The following is a 21,119-nucleotide window of genomic DNA, read 5'->3' on the forward strand; positions in this document are numbered from 1 at the left end:
TTTTGCCATATTCAGATGTCCTTTTTTAATTTTTTGTAGAGATGGAGTCTTGCCATTTTTCCCAGGCTGGTTTGAATTCCTGGGCCCAAGCAGTCCTCCTATCTTGGCCTTCCAAACTGCTGGGGTTACAGGTGTGAGCCATCATGCCCGACCCAGATATTCTTTTTAAAACTTTTGCGTTTTGAAATCATTTCAGAATTATAGAAAAGTTGCAAAAATAGTACAAAGTACTCAAAGTACTCATCTGTCCTTCACCCTGATTCTGTAGTTATTGATATTTTACTATAATTGTTTATCTTTTTTCTATTTACATGTTGATTTATTTCCTAAGCCTTTTGAGAGTAAATTACAGACTTGATCCTCATTTCTCTTAAGTACTTAATTGTGTATTTCCTAAAATCAAAGGACATCCTCTTCTATGACTCAGTACAGTTATTAAAATCAGAAAATTAACGTTGATACAATACTGCTATCTCATCTACAGACCTCATTCAAATTTTACAAATTATCTCAATAATGTCTCTCATAATCTAAGATCTAATCTCAGATCACATGTTAATTGTTAATTCATTAATTGCTAAGCCTCTTTAGTCCCCTTTAATTTGGAAGGGTTTTTCAGTCTTTGTCTTTCATAACATTGACATTTTTGAAAAATACAGGCCAGTTACTTTGTAAAATGTTCCTTAGTTTGAGTTTGTCTGATGTTTCCTCATTGTTGGATTTAGGTTAAGCATTTTTGGCAGGAATACCTCAGATGTTGTGTCCTTGTAAGCACGCTGTATCTGGAGGCACACAACATTGATTTGCTAATGAGGTTAACCCTAGTCATCTGGGTAAGGCAGGACTTGGCAGGTTTCTTCAAAAGTTACTATTTCTCCCTTTGTAATGAATATGTATCTTATGGGAAGACACACTGAAATTACATTATTATCCTTTTTTCTCTTAAATCTGTCATGTATTAGTTTTAATACTATTTGATAATTCTTGCCTGAAGCAGTTACTACCATCATCATTACCAGAGTGATTTTCTAACTCCATTGTTCCTTTTACATTGTTAGTTGGTGTTCTTCTGTGAGGAATATCTTTTCCTTTTTCCCCGTTTATTCATTTACACCAGTATTGACTCGTGGATTCTTATTTTATTCAATACAGTCCAGTACATTCTGTTACTGACATTATTTATTTTGAAGCTTAAATTATCCCATTTATCCAATTATCCCAGTGGGAGCCCCTTCAGGCTGGCTCTTGTGGGGAGGTTTAGTTATGTCTGATACTTTTTTTAAGAAATAAAATATTATCGATCAGTTGCCATCCTTTCTCCTTTATTCCCCTTTCAGACGTAATCATGGCCCTGTAGTCATTCCCAAATCTTATGCATTAACTATTACTTGGCTATTTGTAAATACTGTGTGTGTGTGTGTGTGTGTGTGTGTGTGTATAATTTTACACATGTTGAATCGTGATATCTATACTTTTGCAACCTGCTGTTTTCATTCTGCATTGTTTTTGAGATTTTGTATCTGTTTATACATACATGCAGTTCTGTAGGTATAGAATTGCGTTGGCAAACCACAGCCCACAGGGCCATGTGGAACACAGCTTTGCCCATTTATTCACCTATTGTCCATGGCTGCTTTTACACTAGCAGTGCCAGCTGAGTGATAGAGACCATATAGCCCACAAGACCAAAATATTTACTATCTGGCCCTTTTTTAAAAAAAAGAATGCCAACCCATGGTGTAGAGAATTCTGCTGGGTGAATAAACCACATTATGTCTCTGTCCCTAGCAATGTAGAGTTGGTTTGGTTTCCCTTTTTCCAGTTACAGTGCTGCCAAGAGCATCCCCACCCGCTCCTTATGTACATATGTGACTGCCTTCAGGGAAGATACTACAAAGATCAATTGCTGGGTTGTGGAGACTAAGTTTGAAAACACAATAGTTTTAGATTTAGGAGATGATTCTGATGAAGTAAAAAATATGTTTAGTTTCCAGTGTTCCTGCTAAATGAGAGTTATCACACAAGCCTCTGTATTTCTAAACCAATGCCATCCAAAGGAACTTTCTGCAATGAGGGAAATGCTCTGTATCTGCACTGTCCGGCCTGGTTATGTGACCTAGAAGCAGGCCTCCCCCTGTTGCTGTGTCATACAGAGCGGCAGCTGGCCCCACAAGCACAGTGTGACTCTTACTTAGCAAACTGACTGCTGCTTGTTCCTCACTGGCCGACAGACTGAGGGAGGCACCAAAAGCCCAAGGAAAATTTAAACCAAAAATTGGAAAATACATGTTCACTTAATTCTTTTTTGGCAGTGGGAAGAAAGCCATGATAATAAAACTCTAGCCATGGAATTCGTCTGGTACAGACCAGTGTAGCTGTGCTCCTTGGTGGAATCTGTTGGGTTTGACTTCCTTACATTCTACCTGGGAAGGCAGTCCCCTACCACCACCTGGTTGCCTCATGACCAGCAAGGGCTCCATGTGTGTATGTTTCCTGCTCTGAATACAGGTATATCTGTTTTGTGGCCCCACAGGAGGACGCTGGCCACTGGCTCTTCTGCTTACCTATGGAAACCCCCTAGCCGCAGCTCCAGCATGAGCAGTTTGATGAGCACCTACCTGCAGGTAAGGCCAGGAAGGCTGGGAATTATCTTACTGTAGTTTCTACCAGGGTATGTCCTTGCCCCTAGCAACTCAAGGGTGATGTTCTCAGACACCTGTTCTTCCAGCCACAGCTGGAAGAACCACTCAGTTATAGCCACTGTTCCCTGGAGTCTGGGTTTTTCAACCAAATAGAATCTAGGCTCTCTTAAAATTAAATTCTCTTAAATGATTTTAAAGTATTTTTTTTAAAAAGCAGTTTAGCACCAAAGTGACAGAGTCAAATCTTGACTTTCACCTACCAGCTATGACCAAGGGGAAATTACTTGACCTTCAGCTCTCTCATCCACAGGATGGTGATAATAAAAATCACTCTAGCTCATAAATGAGGGAGTGCGTGTACGGTTCTTAAGCATATGTTAATTGCTTAAGGGCTTGACATATGTGAGGGCTCAGTCAATGTTAGTAGGTAGGGGCACTTTGTTAATTTTTTTAGAAATGTGAATATATCACAGCTGTATATAGTTCTATGGAAACTGATCAGCAATAAAAAAATTAAAACGATCAATATAAGGAACAATTAAACAAAAGATTAATCTTTTACCTTATTTTGTGGCTTAATCATGCCAGGAGTTACAGGTATGGGTATGGCACAATGAATAAACAACAGCTTAGATATAATTGAATTTTTCTCAGAGACAATGTCCATTAAGGGAATCAAGCTGAAGGGGGCTGGATGGGAAATGGAAGTCTGTATCTTAGTGGAGCTCACATGGGTGACTTCATGTCTTTGCAGTGTGCTGCTAAATGTGTGGTAGATGCTTTGAGCAAAGGGATTCTTCTAGTCTTTTGAATAGTTCTTTAGACTAACCTTAGGGCAGCTAATGCCTGTATTTTTACCTCTGCTCTCATTAAACTCTAAAGGTTTTCTGAGTAACCATGTAGCTTCAGCAACACTTGTCTTTTGTGTTTTTCTCCCAGACTCAAGAGATGGCATCCAATTTTGACCTTAACAGTCCCCTAAACAATGAGGCATTGGAGGGCTTTGATGAAATGCGGCTAGAGCTGGACCAGTTGGAGGTGCGGGAAAAGCAGCTGCAGGAGCGCATGCAGCAGCTGGACAGAGAGAACCAGGAGCTGAGGGCAGCTGTCAGCCTGCAAGGGGAGCAACTGCAGACAGAGAGGGAGAGAGGGCGCACTGCAGCAGAGGACAACGTTCGCCTCACTTGCTTGGTGGCTGAGCTCCAGAAGCAGAGGGAGGTAACCCAGGCCACCCAGAACACTGTGAAGGAGCTACAGACGTGCCTGCAGGCCCTGGAGCTAGGAGCAGCAGAAAAGGAGGACTACCACACAGCCCTGCGGCAGCTGGAGTCCCTGCTGCAGCCCTTGGCACAGGAGCTTGAGGCCACACGGGATTCACTGGGCAAGAGGAACCAGCATTTAGCCAGCATCCCAGACTGGCTGGCTATGGCTCAGCAGAAGGCTGATGCGGCACCAGACACAAAGGGCCAGCAAGAACCCATTCCCAGTGATGCGGCTCGGGAGATCCAGGAGCTACAGGAGAAGCTTCGAGCCCTGGAAAGGGAGAGAACCAAGGTTGAAGAGGTCAACAGGCAGCAGAGTGCCCAGCTGGAGCAGCTGGCCAAGGAGCTGCAGCTGAAAGAGGACGCCCAGGCCAACCTGGAGCGCCTGGTGAAGGAGGTGGCCCCACTCCAGGAGGAGTTGTCTGGGAAGGGACAGGAGGCAGACCAGCTCTGGCGACGGCTGCAGGAGTTGCTGGCCCACTCAAGCGCCCGGGAGGAGGAGCTGGCAGAGTTGCGACGGGAGGAGAAACAGCGACAGGAGGAGAAGGAGCTGCTGGAGCAGGAGGTAACATCTCTGACCCGGCAGCTGCAGTTCCTGGAGACCCAGCTGGCACAGGTGAACCAACATGTGAGTGACCTGGAGGAACAGAAGAAGCAGCTCATCCAGGACAAAGACCGCCTGAGCCAGAAGGTGGGTGTGCTGGAGCAGCTTGCTGGGCAGCCCGGCCCAGAACTGCCAGTGGCAGATGAGAAGAATGAGACCCTGGTCCCTGTGAACTCCCCTCTGCAAGTGGCCTGTGGGAAGCCGGAGGAGGAGCAGAGGAGCCTGCAGGGGGCACAGTTAGACGATACCAAGGTGCAGGAGGGCAGCCAGGAGGCAGAGCTCCAGCAGGCCAACAGGGAGCTAGAGAAGGAGCTACAGAATGTGGTTGGGCGTAACCAGCTCCTGGAGGGCAAGCTGCAGGCCCTGCAGGCCGATTACCAGGCTTTGCAGCAGCGGGAAGCAGCCATCCAGGGCTCCTTGGCCTCCCTGGAGGCGGAGCAGGCCAGCATCCGGCACTTGGGCGAGCAGATGGAGGCAAGCTTGCTGGCTGTAAGGAAGGCCAAGAAGGCCATGAAAGCCCAGGTGGCAGAGAAGGAGGCCGCTCTGCAGAGCAAGGAGGGTGAGTGCCAGCAGCTGCGGGAGGAGGTGGAGCAGTGCCGGCAACTGGCAGAGGCCCGGCACAGAGAGTTTAGGGCTCTCGAGAGCCAGTGCCACCAGCAGACCCAGCTGATCGAGGTCCTCACAGCAGAGAAAGGCCAGCAGGGAGTTAGCCCACTCCCCGACAGTGAAGCCCGTGAGCTGGCTGCGCAGCTGGCTGTGTCTCAGGCGCAGCTGGAAGTCCATCAGGGAGAGGCCCAGCGGCTGCAGGCTCAGGTGGTGGACCTGCAGGCTAAGATGCGGGCAGCTCTGGATGACCGGGACAAGGTGCAGAGCCAGCTGAGCATGGCTGAGGCAGTCCTGAGCGAGCACAAGACACTTGTGCAGCAGCTAAAGGAACAGAATGAAGCCCTCAACAGGGCCCATGTCCAGGAGCTGCTGCAGTGCTCAGAGCGTGAAGGGATGCTGCAGGAGGAGAGGGCCGGTGAGGCCCAGCAGAGGGAGGAGGAGCTGCGGGCCCTGCAGGAGGAGCTGTCCCAGGCCAAATGCAGCTCTGAGGAAGCACAGCTGGAGCACTCTGAGCTCCAGGAGCAGCTGCACCAGGCCAACACGGACACAGCCGAGCTAGGCATCCAGGTTTGTGCATTGACCATGGAAAAGGAACAGGTGGAGGAGGCACTGGCCCGTGCTGTCCAGGAGCTCTGGGACTCCAAAGAGGCAGCCTCAAGGGAGCGAGAGAGCCTGGAGTGCCAAGTAGCTGGGCTGCAGCAAGAGAAGGAGAGCTTGCAGGAGAAGCTGAAGGCGGCCAAGACAGCAGCCAGCTCACTGCCTGGCCTGCAGGCCCAGCTCGCCCAGGCCGAGCAGCGGGCCCAGAGCCTCCAGGATGCTGCACACCAGGAGCTTGACACCCTCAAGTTCCAGCTGAGTGCTGAAATCATGGACTACCAGAGCAGACTTAAGGTAATACTAGCTTCAACCACTTGAGCTCTACCCATCTCCCTGAGCAGGCCTGGTGGGTCCATGGAAGGATGATGCACCTTCAGCCATGAGGCAGGTGATGGCTGGAGAATGTACTGTGGATGCAGGCATACACCTCTTGGTCCTGTCCTGCCATCACAACTCACAGTAGCATCTTTTTCTCTGTGGAAACACTTTAAGACAGAATATTGGGAGTGATGCCTTAGCCCAGAAGTCTAAACTCAAGACCATTGCAAACAAGATTAGCCCACACAGAAGTTTTTAAAATTAGTAGCCAACATTGAAAGAGCAGAGTGTTTACAAATACAGTTTGAGGGCTTCTTTTGAAACCTCAGAAGATCTGAAAGCCTGCGTCCTCACCCCACCCGCTCCCTGTGGCAGCTGAAGATAGTCAGCAGGAGCCTGAGGGTGGCTGCCCACTTTAAAGGAGGCACACATCCTCAGGACTTTTCCTTACATTCGTTTCTGTACTTGCCCAGCTCCCCTGGGCATGTGAGTGTGAGAGCCCTGACTTAGCCTCCAAAACCCCTGCAGTGAGCCAGCAGTTCACAGCTGCTCACGTCCTGTCTCTGGGTTCTTAGTGAATAACCAACCCCATCAGGTGCTCTCCTGACAGCAGGTGCAGGGTAGGGAACCAACTCACTTAGTTTTACAAGGCCCTTGGAACAGACAAGTTAGTGAGATGAGCAGTTACTGTGTGCCTTTGATAGTGCACAAAGATGAGGAGTTAAAGATGGTTACGAGTGAAGACAGGCAGAGTGGCCTGGGACTTTGATTTCTAGGGCTCGCCACTAATCTGCCTGCGTCAAGGTCTGTGTACTCTCAGGCTACTCCTAATTGTCCTCTCTCAGGCAGCTCCACCACACCACCAGAGGTGTGCCTCCGCACCCAGTGCCGCCCCACCCGTGAAACTCCTTGTGGCTCATAGCCAACTTTTTCCCTTGCAGAAATTAAGTTCTAAATTTGGGGACCAGGCTAAGTCTCTTTTCCTAGTAAGCTTGAAAGTGTTTCGTTATTAATAAGCCCAAGGCTCATTGAGGAGCCAGTTTGCCTGGAAAAAGAGAAAGGTAGCTTGGTTTTATCTGTTTAGGTGATGGGGCTGAGGGATCCTCAGAGCAAAGACCTTACCTTTATGATCTCTTTCCTGTCCTCTCTAGAATGCTGGCGAAGAGTGCAGGAACCTCAGAGGCCAGCTTGAGGAGCAAGGCCGGCAGCTGCAGGCTGCCGAGGAAGCTGTGGGGAAGCTGAAGGTAGGCCTTGGTGGTGTGGACCTGTCAGGGAGAGGACATCCGATGTGATTTTGACTGGACCATTTAAGAGGGCTCCCTGCATACCTCCAAATTCTTAGGCTGAAGCCATCCTCAGTTCACCTTTGTAGACACCCTCAGTTTGTACCTGACCCCCTCCATTCCCTGGACACCTGGCTGGAGCTGCCAAATACAGAAAGGAAATAAGTTGTCCTCTTTGGCTATCTCTATGGGTGATCGCCAGCCAGTGATTCTAAACTTGGCGGGCGCAGGAGTGGCACTGGTCCCACAGTCTTCAGAGCAGTGACTTGTTCAAGTGAATCCTGCTCCCTGCCACCCCTGCTTTTAACATCACCCTGGAAATTCTGATACCTGCCACCTGCCAACTACCACAACTAGTTGCAGTTGAGACCCCACAGATATAGAGCAGAGGTTCTTGGCCTCTTGAACTTAATAGAAAACAACCCTCCATTTAGAAGTGACCCAGCCAGATGGGGTGGATGGCATACCAGTCACTTTATGGTACGTTGCATGGGCTTCTGCAAGCTGAGTGTCTCCTCCCTGTTGTCCTGTGCCAGGCCACCCAAGCAGACATGGGAGAGAAGCTGAGCTGCACCAGCAACCACCTTGCGGAGTGCCAGGCAGCCATGCTGAGGAAGGACCAGGAGGGGGCTGCCCTGCGTGAAGACCTAGAAAGGTTAGTCACAGTCCACCTACACGGCTGTCGGTACCCTTCAGGGAAGGAGTGTTTGGTCCCGTCATTTAGAAAGTCAGTCACTCATACTAGGTTTAGGAAGTCCTTTTGCAAGAAAAGCCACAAACTCAGAAAGTGCTTATGCTCAGAAAGCGTGTGCCACAAAGAACCTGGCTGCCTGCCCATCAGAACCTATACATGGCTAAGGCACCTTTCTCCTAATTCGATTGTCTTCTCTCTGGCATGTCGCAGTGCATACTTCAGTAACGGCAAGCTTTGGAAAAACTAAAATGAAATGAAAGTTAGATCATAAAAATGTAATTAGTTAACAGCATATATTTAAATAATGCTGAAAATGTGGCAGGCTCTGTTTTAAATATGTTGCATACATTGACCCAGTTAATCCTCCTAATGGTCCTGTGAGGAAAGTATTATCATTTATCCCCATTTTATGGATGAGGAAGATGAGTGTGCCAAGGACCAGGATCAGCCTGTCTTTGTGCAGACTCTCTGATGCCCTATCTGTGGAGAGCAGATCACTCTGCCACCCCAAGGCCTCCTTGACCCCCCTCATCATGAGGCTTGGGGCCACGTGGAGTTGTGAGCCTAAGTCCACCATGTGGTTATGGGACGCAGCTAGTTGAGCCAGGACCTGATTAAAAAAAGGTTTAGCAGGGAGGCAGAGTTGCTGGAATTGAATTGCATGTGTGCTACCAGCAAAGATAAGCACACCAAACTGTCCCAAGTCTCTGACTTTTCTATTTATCAATTACCTCTTCCCACCACCTGCCTTCTAGAACTGGGCTCTGGCTCAATGGGAGATCCAGGATCCTGGACATACATTTCTTTTCATCTTACCCTTCCAGTGTTAAGATCCTATAGGGCACTGGCTGCCTCTTAGCTAAGTCATATTCATGTGACAGTTTAAACAGAGCCTGAGTTGGTGGCATGAAAACATGCTATAACAGTGTTTTTTTTCTTTGTTTATTTTTGGTTTGGTTTTTGTTTTGTTTTATTTTTTTGAGACAGAGTTTCACTCTTGTTGCCCAGACTGGAGTGCAATGGCATGATCTTGGCTCACTGCAACCTCTGCCTCCCAGGTTCAAGCAATTCTTCTGCCTCAGCCTCCCAAGTAGCTGGGATTACAGGCATGTGCCACCATGCCTGGCTAATTTTGTATTTTTAGTACATGTTGGTCAGGCTGGTCTCAAACTCCTGACATCAGGTGATCCACCTGCCTTGGCCTCCCAAAGTGCTGGGATTACAGGTGTGAGCCATCACACTCAGCCAGAACAGTGGTTATTTGTAAGATATCAGAGCATTTGTTTCAGCTGCTCAAAGCTGCACAGTCTGTCTGCCAACTTATTTTATTTCAGTGTGTGTGTGTGGTGTATGGTGTGGGTGTGGGTGCACCTATAAAGTCATTTTGGTGGACAGGGTTTAGTAAACAACTCCCTGGCAACTTTATACTAGATGTGGAAGGGCTGCATTAGGTATAAATTAATCAGTCTCTCTGCAGAGCCCTTTGTTTAATGGAGCTTTTATTATGTCCCACTGGACCCCCCTTGGAAAACCACTGCCTTAGTGGATAACTGAGTTGAAAATGGAGTAGGTGGGGTCAGGAAGACAGCGAGATTCAGCCGGCTTCTTCTGCTGTAAACTGAGACATCCTGTAGCACCCAAAATGGAATTCCCTGGGCCTCAGGGGGCTGTCAGGTAGAACAGCTGGCAGTGCAGATTGAGACTGAGTGCTGCTGTGGGCCCAGCACCCATGCCCCGTGTAGAGTCCCAAGGACGTGTGGAAGGCAGGCCTTCCTCCGTGCGGCCACCTCCAGGAAGCTACACCTCTGTCCTGCCTGTCCTGACTCCTTTCTCATCCTGCCCATCCTCCCCATCACCAGCCCAGGAGCCTTGCCTACCAGGCTCCTCTCACAAGCTCAGCCCCTGTCCAGGAGCAAAGAAGTGCAGAGTTCTATTCACTTAGGGTGCTTCTGGCAACCTGGGGTCAGCCTGTCCTCCCTCCCAGAATGCCCCTTTGTATGTGGGGGTGTGAGGAGAGTCTCAAAAGCTAGAGACTGCATAACCTGTGAGCAGATAGTACTAAGGGGCTCCCCCACGGTGGCAGCAGTAGCACCCCTCATTAGAGTCCTGGGTGAGCCTAGAAGCCCTGGGGAAGCTGGAATTCCTGAGTAATCAAGAAAACTTACCTCTCCTCCCCCAGGACCCAGAAGGAACTCGAAAAAGCCTCAATAAAAATCCAAGAGTATTACAACAAACTTTGCCAGGAGGTGACAGACCGCGAGAGGAATGACCAGAAGATGCTCGCTGACCTGGATGACCTCAACAGAACCAAGAAGTATCTCGAGGAGCGGCTGATAGAGTTGCTCAGGTGAGTGTTGGCTCAAACCAGCAGCTGGGGTTTTCCCCACACTTGCGTTTTTCTAAAGAAATGTAGCTATTCTTGAAAGCACAGTTCAGAAATTTCATTTTCTTGCCCTCTCTCAGGAGCCCCTCTCTCCTCCTCCATCTCACTTTCCCCAGTACTAGGAGTCCCAGACTCCAGTGCCTACAGGTACTGCAGCTGATGTAAATTTGACCTGGGTCAGGAGGGGACAGTGAGAAACTGGGGACACAACTGGGCTCTGCTTCTCCACATCTGTCTTGGCTCAAAACTGCCAGACCACCTTACTTCTCAAGAGAAGATGGAAACCTGGATTTTCATGTGAAATGTCCTGATTTTGTAATGTTGGCAAGTCATTCAAAACTTCTTTTAACTTTTCTTTATGGAAATTTTCGAATATACAAAAATGGAATCATGTAATACACCCCTAGTTACCTGTCACCCAGCTTCAATAGTGTTTAGCTCAGGGCCAGTCTTGCTTCATCTGTAGACCCACCTGCTTTTTCACCTTCCAAGATTATTTCAAAGCAAATCCCAGACATATCACTTCATCCGTAAATATTTCAGTATGTATCTCTCCAAGACAAGGGCTCTTTTATTTTATTTTTCTTTATTTTATTTATTTATTTCGAGACAGAGTCTCACTCTGTTGCCCAGGCTTGAGTGCAGTAGCATGATCTCGGCTCACTGCAACCTCTTCCTCCTGGGTTCACGCCATTCTTGTGCCTCGGCCACCTGAGTAGCTGCAATTACAGATGCGTACCACCACCGGCTAATTTTTGTATTTTTATTAGAGACAGGGCTTCACCATGTTGGCCGGGCTGGTCCTGAATTCTTGGCCTCAAGTGATTTGCCTGTGTCAGCCTCCCAAGTGCTGGGATTACAGGCACGAGCCACCATGCCTGGCCCAGAACTCTCCATTTTAAACAACCACAGTGTCCTTATGACATCTTAAAAAATGAAGTATAATTTCTTAATATCATCAAGTATCTAGTCAGTTTCAAATTTTTCCCAGTGCCTTAGAATTTTTTTAGGTCATTCTAATCAGGATCTAAATTAGATCATCTACTGCCATTGATGTGTCTCTTACATCCTTTTTAGTCTATGGGGTTCCCTACCATCTCTCTACTTTTGCTGATTGCATCCTTGTGATGTCATTTAACACGATCATCCATCCCTTGCATTTCCTATGAGTCCATAGTTACAACTATTGCAGTGGTTCTCAATCCTGGCTACGTATTAGAATCACTAGGGAAGTCATTTAAAAATGCGCATGTCCAAGCCCCACCCCAGCTAACTGAATTGCAACTTCCAGGAGTGGGACCCTGACACCAGTGAGCCAGAGTTGAGGACCATCATTCTACTAGTATCTTGCGTAGATTCAGGTTCAAAATTTTGGCAAGAAGCCTTCATACAATTGATTTGTAGTTTTGTGTCTTTCCTTCAAGAGGCACATGCAATCTGATTAGCCCTCTTTTTGTGATGTTAGCAGGACCATGGATCAGCAAGGCCTAGACCTGCTAATTCATTAAGTTTTGCAAAACAGTGATATTAAAATTATAACCAAGTTGAAGGTTTAAAAACTCTGCCTTCTTATCATCACTACACAGAGTTATGACCCAAGGTATTTGTGACCTGAGGAGTGTGGTGGAAAACCCCCAGCTCCTGGCAGCATTCCACATTCCCAAAGTGTAGGTGGATCAGCCTAGAGAATGAGGCTGCTTCAGAGAACGAGTCTTCCTACTTCCTGACAGTTTCAGCCGTCCTTGAAAAAGCCATTCAAGCCCATGTTCAAGCTTATTTATTTAGTACAAACGATCTGTGGTTGGTTGAGAGTTCCTGGTCAGTGATGGAGCCTGTCTCTCTCAGGACCTGAGTGGCTCGGGTGTCACATTATCAGTGGCCGCGGTGCTGCTAGGGCCGCATTAGCCCTCAGGTTGCCAGCTGGGGCTCCATACGAGAAAGAACTAAACTTCAGAAACCGTCAAGCTTGAAAATGCTCATTAATTTCCCTGAGGAAGCCTCTGTTCACATCCTCCCCCTCCAGGGCATCAGGCACATTCTGACACTGCCAGACCTTTCTGGAAAGCCTCACACTTCTTTCGTTCTGGCTTCCTGGAATGACCTTACCATCTCTCTGAGGGGCAGAGGAGGCTAACATCTGATCAGATTTTCACGCTAGGAAATCTTTGATCTTCTCCACTGATTAACTATTACTTGGACCAACCGTAGAAGCATAAAGGACCCCAAGCACATTAAGATTTGGGTGGGGAGTACATTCATGGTCCTTGGACTTAGGGCACACAGAGTCAGCATGACAGTATGTTTTAGCCTGAACTCCCAGTGGTCCTCAGCACTGTTGTTTAGGTGCCTGAGTAGTGCCCTCGTTGCTGCTGACAGCTCTTTGCAGTTGACAGTGCCTTCTGTGTACATCTTTTGCCTCCTGTGCGTTCTCATTCATGTGGTGTCACTTAAGTGTGCATGTTGGGGGAGATGGAAGAGACCTAGCATGGGCTAGGGCATATTTACAAGGTGAAAGTGAATTTTCTTTCTATGACTTAGGAAATGTCTTTCGAAATGAAACAAGATCGTCCTATTGGTTTCATGGATTCTCTCTGCTTTTCTTCCAATGGGGTTTTGTCCCAGGGACAAGGATGCTCTCTGGCAGAAGTCTGATGCCCTAGAATTCCAGCAGAAGCTCAGTGCCGAGGAGAGGTGGCTTGGGGACACGGAGGCAAACCACTGCCTCGACTGCAAGCGGGAGTTCAGCTGGATGGTGCGGCGGCACCACTGTAGGTCAGCAGGGGGCTCATGGGCTGGCACCAAAACCCTGGCGGGGCCCAGGACCAGAGCAGACAACTCTGAAAGAGGACTCTGTGATAGGTGTTGGCACTCTGTAATAGATGTTGGCACCATGGCTGGTATTTAGGAGGAGCACATTGCATTTTGGCTTTAAGGGAACCAGGTGAGGAAGGTGTATTAGTTGGGATCCTAGCAGAACATTCAGGGCTCCCTGAAAGGGAAGAACTAAATACAGAGATGTGGATGGAGTTAGTGGGGCCCACAGGGGTGGGGCATACCCAGAGGCTAGCAGTTCTTCTACCATTCCTCAGCCTATAGGGACCAGAGAGGAGCAGTGTTACTGGAAGCCGACGAGAGCTGGCCTGAGGCTTCACTAGAGGAGCACAGGCAGTGCCAGGGGCACAAAAGCCAGAGAAGGTTGGTTAAAGATGAATCTTTGGCTGGGCTAGGGGCAGGTGCAGAATAATTCTCAAAGCTGTGGAGGTCTGTGGTCTCTTAGAGCCTTTGCCCCTGAGATATGGGAGGAATACCTACAAATTGGTGCCAGGGAAGGTGGGCTCAGCCACGCTTTGTCTCCCTGCCTCCCAAGACCTCAGGAAGTAAAACATTCTTTCACCAAGCTGACAAGAGGGCTTTGTTGGAATCTTATGAAATGAGCTCATGGCTACATCCTAAAGTAGGGGCAGAGCCGAGTCTGATGAGGGTCATGTGGCAGCCAGAGCACAGTTTGGGTAGTGAGCAGATCACGCAAGATCATAGTGTATCGTCCTCACAGCCTGGGCTTGTTTTGTTCCCAGGATATGTGGCCGCATCTTCTGTTACTACTGCTGCAACAACTACGTCCTAACCAAGCACGGTGGCAAGAAGGAGCGCTGCTGCCGAGCCTGTTTCCAGAAGCTCAGTGAAGGCCCTGGCTCCCCTGATAGCACTGGCTCAGGCACTAGCCAGGGAGAGCCCAGCCCTGCACTATCACCAGCCTCAGCTGGGCCCCAGGCCACAGGACACCAAGGTCAGGCCCCCGTTACTGCCTACTGTGTTCTCTAGGTGCCACCCCTGCCAAGTTGTGTCTAGTTACTGCTCAGAAGCTGAATTCAGTGTTTTCTAAACTTACATATTAAAGAGGTGCTAAAATATGTTACCACCAGCTTGACACTTTCATTTTGACGTGCTTAGGATTGAAAGAGAATTGAAAAGGGAATAACTTTCTCCTGGTAAGATTCAGTGTGGTTTTTGAAAAGGGAATAACTCTCTCCTGATAAGATTCAGGGTGGTTTTATTTATTCATTTTTTTGAGACGGAGTCTCACTGTCACCCAGGCTGGAGTGTGGTGGTGTGATCTCGACTCACTGCAACCTCCACCTCCCTGGTTCAAGCAATTCCCCTGCCTCAGCCTCCCAAGTCAGCTGGGATTACAGGCACGTGCCACCACGCCTGGCTGGTTTTTTTTGTTTTTTGTTTTTTGGTTTTTTTTGCATTTTTAGTAGAGATGGGGTTTAGTAGAGACCAGATGACCATGTTGGTCAGGCTGGTCTCAAACTCCTGACCTCATTATCTGCCCACCTTGGCCTCCCAAAGTGCTGGGATTACAGGCATGAGCCACCACACCTGGCCTCAGTGTGGTTTACCATGAAGTCTATGTACATCTTAATGCACATCTGTGAAATACATCCCAGGCTTTGGAAAATGCTGTCTACCAGGGCCTCAGCCCTGGCATCCAGAGTAACTCAAGGCTAGGAGTTGTGTCAGGAACCATCCACATTCTTCACTCTCTTCCTGAAGCTCGCTCTCCCTTCATGTCCAAGGAGGATGTAATCTCCTTTGTGTCCTCTCACTCAGCCCAGTAAAGGAAGTAGAGTTTGAGTTCTGCTGCATCTGCTTTGAGCATACCCTAACAGATAGACCTGGGCTGCCCTCCAGGGCACTGGACTTTGGATGTGTAGCACAGGGAGGCAGAGCTGAGAAGGCACAGGCAGAAGTGGTCTCAGCTCATCTCTGCTCTAGCCTCATTGCCATTGCAATTGGTCCCTGTGAACTCCTCCTTGGCCTCTGCGTGGATGCAGGCCAGCCAGCCTTTAGAAATGCTGTCCATTCCTCTTTTGTTTGAGTGGATTACCAAGTGGTTGGCAGGCCCCATTATGTTGTTGGGTACAAAGAACTGATCAGGACAGAGAGTGTACTTGGCACAGCATTAGTTTATCTTCAAATGTTTTGCCCATTTTAAAATATTTTTTAATTACTGAATTTTGAGAGTCCTCTGTATATTCTCTATGCAAGTTCTTTTTCAGGTATGTACCTTTTTCCCACTCTATAGCTTGTCTTTATATTTTCTTTCAAAAAGCAAAAAAGTCTTCAAAGAGCAGAAGTTTATCATTTTAAGGAGGTCCAGTTCATCAGTTTTTTTTCTGTTATGGATAAATGTTTTTCTTTTTGTTGTCATATCTAGCTCAAAGACCTTCCATTGTCCCTTAGAAGTTTTATAGCTTTAGTTTATACATTTAGGACTAGGATTAATCAGTTATTTTTGTGTATGGTGAAAGGTATGAATAGAGGTTCATCTTTCTGTATATAGTTGTCCAGTTATTTCAACACCATTGATTGAAAGACTATTCTCTTTTCCTGTAGAATTGCCTTTGTACCTTTGTCAAAAATTGACCTTATTTTTTTTTATGCTGCCATGAGAAAGTAGGCAATTGACCTTATATGTGTGGATTTATATCTGGACTTTTATTCTATTCCGTTTATCTATGTGCCTATTCTTTCGCCAATACCCAACTGTTAGGATTACCATAGTTTTAAAAAGCTTCTTAAAATTAGGTAGAGTGATTCTAGTTTTGTTCTTTATCAAAGTATTGGCTATCATAGGTTTTTGTTTTTCTATATAAGTTTTAGTTATCAGTTTGTCAATTTCTACAAAAACTCCTGGTGATACTTAAATTGGAATTGCATTAACTCTGTAGTTCAGTTTGGGGAGAATTGACATCTCAATAAAATTGACTCAGTTCATGAGCATGGTATAATTTTCTATTTATTTAGGGCTTTGGTTTCTGTCAGTGGACATCATTTTAGATCCTTGTTGTCTGTTTTTCCCTTCCCTCTGCCAGCCTTACAAGGCAGGTTCAGGAGTATGGCTGGGTCTATGGAAAAAAAACAATCCCTGGCCCCCTTTTTTAGCATATGCCTCAAGCTTTCTGTTACATAAACTTGGGGCAAGAAGAACTTCCCTTCTAAAGCAGGGCCTGTCTTAGTGGTCATATGGCAGGTCCAGATAAGAACTTTAAGTTCACATGAACCATTTTTCTTGCTAACCACCCCAGGAACTATGCATGGGCTTGCCCTAACTCATTAGTGACCACAGAGTGCTAAGGTCGCTTGTTTTGATTTTTGACATTTCCCTTCTGCTCATTTTATTTATTTATTTATTTTGAGACAGAGTCTCACTCTGTTTCTCAGGCTGGAGTGCAGTGGAACAATCTCTGCTCACTGTAACCTCTGCCTCCTGGGTTTATGTGATTCTTGTGCCTCAGCCTCCCAAGTAGCTGGGATTACAGGTGCCCACCACCACATTTGGCTAATTTTTGTATTTTTATTAGAGATAGGGTTTCACCATTTTGGCTCAAGTGATCCACCGGCCTTGGCCTCCCAAAGTGCTCCCAAAATGCTTTTTTAATAAGGTTTTTCCTTTCAAATAAGGGACCTCAGAGAATACACAAGAGGTTGAAACCTCTCTAAGCCCCTGACTTTGAGAAGCCTCTTAGGTTGTGCATACCATTTCATCTGTAAGCCTTCCTCTACATTTTTGGAATGTCCCAGCAACTGTTTCTCTTAACTCTGGACAGAACAGCTGTCAGTTGAGTGACTAATTAAACTGTACCTCAGCAGCTTGTTCTGCATAGCTGCACTCCCTCACTTTCCTGAGGGCCCCTACCCAGCCTGTGCATAACAGTGTGTTGTGTCTCTTCTCTCCCGATCTGCCTCTGCTGCCCAGGAGCAATCACAGACTACAGGCCACCAGACGATGCTGTGTTTGATATCATCACAGATGAGGAATTGTGCCAGATACAGGAGTCCGGCTCCTCCTTGCCTGAGACACCCACTGAAACTGATTCTCTTGACCCAAATGTGGCTGAACAGTGAGTAGAGGTCACCTCCATTTCTTGAGTACTCATTGCAAGCCTGACTGTTGTGCTTTCTTATCAAAGAATGAGAGAAGTGAGACATTGAAAGCAGGATTGACTGTCTTTGCCTAAGGGAAGGTGCCTGAGAACAGTGCTTTGTGATCACCTGGAAGAGCACCAGCGCTTGGGGAGTGGTCAGTGTTGAGCCTTGCAGGGAGTTCCTGGGAGATGTCAGTGGCCCCTGGTTTCAGCGTCACCATTAAGGCCTGTCTTTCTTGGTTTGAGCACCTGTGTTAGTTTGCTTGGGTGCTATATAAAATACCACAGACTGGGTGATTTAAATAACAGAAATTTACCTTCTCACAGCTCTGGAGGCTGGAAATGCATGGTCAGGTGCTGGCAGGGTTGGTTTCCTGTGAGGTGCCGCTCCTTGGCTTGCAGGTGTCTGCCTCCTTACTGCTTCTTCATGTGGCTATCTCCTGTTGCACACCCCTGGTGTGTCTCCATGTCTCTCAGTCTCCTCTTCTTATAGACAGTGGTCAGATTGGATCAGGGCCCACCCTAATGGCATCATCTTAACTTAATCATTCATCTACAGGCCTAATCTCCAAATGCAGCCACAGTCTGAAGTCCTGGTGCTTAGGACTTAAGCATGTGAATAATTTGGGGTATGGGGAGACAATTTGGCCTATAACAGCAACCCTTGCTGGGCCGCCCTTGACAGTTGATCAGAGCAACATGCTGCAGTGTGCTAATGGAATGGAACATGCCCTGGGGACCACTGGACTGTGGGGGTTGGGAGAACACTGCAGGCTAATACAGTCAGGGAATGCATCAGAGCAGGGGTGTCCAATCTTTTGGCTTCCCTGGGCCACATTGGAAGAAGAAGAATTGTTTTAGGCCACACATAAATACACTAACACTAACGATAGCTAATAAGCTTAGAAAAAAATCGCCATCCCCCCCCAAAAAAATTTCATAGTGTTTCAAGAAAGTTCATGGACTTGTATGGGCCACATTCAAAGTCCTGGGCTGCACACAGCCTGTAGGCTGCAGGTTGGGCAACTTGCTTCAGAGGAAGGTATTCCAGGAAGGGAAGGAAAGGCCCAAAGTCACAGAGGCCACAGTGAGTAGGGGCTGTCTTGGGTCTTGAGTTTGGTGATGGATTGGCTTCATCTGTGAGGCTCCAGCACAGTGAGTTTAGTTCATCTTTTGGAAACACTAATCAGGCTTGGTAAGGATGCCATGAGAAAGGACGCTTGGAGTTAGTTGCAATCGTCTCTGATAGATGTGTCCTCTCAGAGGTCACTTTAGCTGCAGATAAACCCACCCAAAGCCTCAAAGTTTTAGCAGTAAGAAAAATATGGACAGGTCTATTACTTGGTGCCCTGTGGAACCCAAGGGACTTTCCACTCATCTAGCCTGCACTTTGCCCTAGTGCTGGTATTTTATGCTCCTCTTAATCAGCAACCTGTCTCCACCGAACCTTCCTGACTGCTGCAAGAATGCTGCAGCTTACAGTCAGCCTGTACATAGCAGCGTGTTGTATATGAGAGCAGGCTTTAGAAGGACAAAACAGCCACTGCAACGATGGTCTGAAGTGCTTGTTCTTCCTTGGCCCTCTCGTTTTTCTAGTATAGCTATTTTCCGACAAGCTTTTCAAGGAGAGTTTTACAAGGGCCAATTTTTAAAAACATGAATTGTATAAAGTGCCACCATATTAAAATCCCAAGAGTTTATGACATAGGACCCATAGAAAAGGAGGTCCTTGCTTGATGTTTCTCAGCCCCTGTTGTCCAACTTTAATGCAGTTTCTACAAAAAAGGCACTGGCTGTTTAGAAACTCAAGGAAGAATGTATGTGGTTCCTAGGTCCCAGACATTTCTCGACCCATTTTCTCTAGTTAAGGACATTTTATGATACTCCTGCCTCAACATGGAGATCTGCCCCTCTTTTCCTGCCCAGAATTCAGAGGACTGATCTGTCAGATTGATCATTCAGCATTTCTGCTGCATGTATTTCATCTTCATGAGGCTGCCAGTGCAAGGGACTTCAGGCCTATGAATATCTAGTGACTGAACTCACCGTGTTGTAGCTTCATGGATAAAGCTAGCCTGATCACCAAACTCGCTAGACCCAAGATTGCCTCTACTACTGCCATTTCTGTAACTTTGGGCTTTTCCTTTCCTCCCTGGGATACTCCTCCAGCCCCAACCATGTAAGCCTGCAGTGTTCTCCCAACCCCTATGGCCCAGTGGTCCCTGGGGCATGGTCCATTCCATTAGCACTAAGCTACACTCTGCCTCCACCACCTGGAAAGCTTGGTGGGTAGGTGGTAAAGTGAGCAGGACCGGGAACCTGCAGGCCTGGGAGGACATTCTGGCTTGAAAGTATCTTGCTGTCTCCTCTGGCCTGCGTGAGAAAGTGACTATCCTGCAGCTGGCTCTCTCCTCACCCCTCACCTCCCCTGCCGAGTAGGAACAAAAACAGAAGGCATTCCAACTGCTGACAAATATGTGTGGTTTTGGTCTTGGGAAATCAGGAACTGTTCCAGGGGAAGGAAACTGCCAGCATGCTGGTCCACGACCACCAAGACGGATCTGGTACTAGCTGATGGGAACCTGCAATCCCTGCACTTCTGTTTGGGTGAAGAGCCATTCTTCCAAGTCAGTTAAAGGCTGCATTGTCAGGCACCTTTTTGTGCACTAGCTGGAGATAAACACAAGTATTTCTGGTAGTGTTTTCCTACATTCTTTTTCTTCTTAAGTTTTAAGACCTAAATAAAAAACACCAAGAGTCTGAGAAAGTGTGGAAAATCTGAAGCCCTAGATTTGTGTAAGCATCCCTGGCAAGAAACTTCAAGAAAAAATAAGCAAGTCCAAAGTAAGAAGGGATCTGGGAGACCTTAAACACTAAGTCTAAATTCATGAGGAGTATCAGGCCACTTGGAAGTAGTGTTGTTGAAAGTGACTCTGTTATGCGCCTTTCTTGCACCAGCTGCTCTTACACATGACCTCACCTAGTCCCTGTGCTGCCCACCAGGGAGTGGAAATTATCATCTCATTTTATAGCCAAAGAAGCTGAAGCCTCAGGAAGCCGGATAATTTGTGGTGTTGGAGGTGCCAGAACTAGGCTTTGGACTCCTCCCTCCAGTCCACTGGCTTAAGAGTCATTCGGAAGAGTTCAGCTCTCTTCTCCCCACCCCATGTCCCTATTTTGCCCATCTTCCCGCCTCCATGTTCATGCTTTCGCACAAGTACACATTCTTGGGGCTAAGGAAGTTGCTTGCGCTGCCCCTCCTCATGGCAGAGATGGGTCAGGAAGAGGTCCCAAAGTCCAGCCTGCCAGGAAGACCTGGCCGGATGCTTTAACTCACTAAGCAACCTCCCAGTGGTCCCTGTGCATGGCTCAGAGCTAGAATGGTGGTGACAGCAGGAGCACAGCCCCTGACTTCCGCAGAAAAGATGGGGTTCATCAGAGCCCTCCAGACACACCTGTACACCCCCCTTTTCGGTCATTTAGGCCCACCTTCTGCCATTTCCACTGACCAGGTGCCCAGCTGTTCTCCAGACTGAGGTGGAGAAGGAAACCAAGCACTTGTCAGCTGGTGAACCAGGCCTGTGGAGTAAGGGCTGGCAGGAGCACTGGGCTGTGGCTCCCTCGGCCTTTGCTCTGCCTCTACCCGGTGACGGCCTCCTTGAGGCCCAGCCTCCCCCTCTGGCTACCAGATGAACAGACAGTATGGTGGTGAAGAACTCAAGCTCCAGAGTCAAACGCGCCTGGTCTGTCACCACCAGGCTCCATGGCTCTAGGCAGGGCAGTCCCCGAACTCAGTTT

At 47.6% G+C, this 21,119-nt stretch overlaps 1 protein-coding gene across 3 annotated transcripts in view; it reads left to right on the forward strand.

Moving 5' to 3' along the window:
* Nucleotides 1–21,119, forward strand: part of FYCO1 (FYVE and coiled-coil domain autophagy adaptor 1) — a 71,328-nt gene that overhangs the window by 24,077 nt on the left and 26,132 nt on the right. For all 3 annotated transcript variants that reach the window (XM_032298027.1, XM_032298029.1, XM_032298028.1), the window contains 8 exons: nucleotides 2,534–2,624; nucleotides 3,582–6,005; nucleotides 7,181–7,273; nucleotides 7,849–7,967; nucleotides 10,186–10,353; nucleotides 13,012–13,161; nucleotides 13,965–14,176; nucleotides 17,153–17,297. In XM_032298027.1, coding sequence (XP_032153918.1) covers nucleotides 2,534–2,624; nucleotides 3,582–6,005; nucleotides 7,181–7,273; nucleotides 7,849–7,967; nucleotides 10,186–10,353; nucleotides 13,012–13,161; nucleotides 13,965–14,176; nucleotides 17,153–17,297 — 3,402 coding nt within the window. The remainder of the gene's footprint in view (nucleotides 1–2,533; nucleotides 2,625–3,581; nucleotides 6,006–7,180; nucleotides 7,274–7,848; nucleotides 7,968–10,185; nucleotides 10,354–13,011; nucleotides 13,162–13,964; nucleotides 14,177–17,152; nucleotides 17,298–21,119) is intronic.

The sequence above is a fragment of the Sapajus apella genome, unplaced genomic scaffold (assembly GCF_009761245.1).
Source record: "Sapajus apella isolate SASKATOON/1434 unplaced genomic scaffold, GSC_monkey_1.0 scaffold38, whole genome shotgun sequence".
In the NCBI taxonomy this organism is placed as follows: Eukaryota; Metazoa; Chordata; class Mammalia; order Primates; family Cebidae; genus Sapajus; species Sapajus apella.